Here is a 638-nt window from a genome sequence, read left to right on the forward strand (position 1 = left end):
AAGAGTGCTTTAATTCCTCAACGTTATGTGCCGTGAAATATGGAAAGAAAAGATGTGAGCAATTATTGGACACTTGTGACCAGTGTCTTGACACTTATCTCTCTGAAGACTCACACTGTCTTTCTTGCCACCGAACATTTAAATTTGAAAACAAGAAATTTGATTTTGCTGAACATGAGATTCAATGCAAAAAGAAACGGAAGATTGATCCTGGAAATGCATGTACTTGTGATTCTTCTTTACCTCCAGGAACCAGATTGCTGACGGCACTTTTAAGTTGCATTGAGGTTGGAAATTTTCATGTGACAGTTTAATTAAATCTTTTCACAAATGAAAGGAAAATATTTTCTTAGTCTGGGTCCCAAGTGTTGATGATTACTAATCATGCTGACTGATATTATTTACTTTTGAGCTTGCAGGTATCTGTTCCACAAGAAGCTCTTGAGTCATTTTGGATGGGAATCCCCAGGAAGGACTGGGGTATGAAGTTGGCAATGCCATCATCAACTGAGGAATTCCTGCAGGTTCTCAACTTATTACACATCACAAAAAATTAACATGCATATTTTTTGTGTTTTTCCTGTTCGATACCTGGCATAAATATGTAATGCCTAGTTAGTTTCTTTCCCTGAATAGTG

General features: G+C 37.0%; 1 protein-coding gene across 3 annotated transcripts in view; it reads left to right on the forward strand.

Annotated features, from left to right (window-relative positions):
- Nucleotides 1–638, forward strand: part of LOC105108578 (uncharacterized) — an 11,399-nt gene that overhangs the window by 8,749 nt on the left and 2,012 nt on the right. For 2 of the 3 annotated variants that reach the window (XM_011002926.1, XM_011002927.1), the window contains exons 16-17: nt 1–287; nt 420–524. In XM_011002926.1, the coding sequence (XP_011001228.1) occupies nt 1–287; nt 420–524 (392 nt within the window). Of the gene's footprint in view, nt 288–419; nt 624–638 lie in introns of all 3 variants that reach the window. The other variant, XR_839084.1, reaches the window with a different exon arrangement.

The sequence above is a fragment of the Populus euphratica genome, unplaced genomic scaffold, assembly GCF_000495115.2.
Source record: "Populus euphratica unplaced genomic scaffold, PopEup_1.0 scaffold293.1, whole genome shotgun sequence".
In the NCBI taxonomy this organism is placed as follows: domain Eukaryota; kingdom Viridiplantae; phylum Streptophyta; class Magnoliopsida; order Malpighiales; family Salicaceae; genus Populus; species Populus euphratica.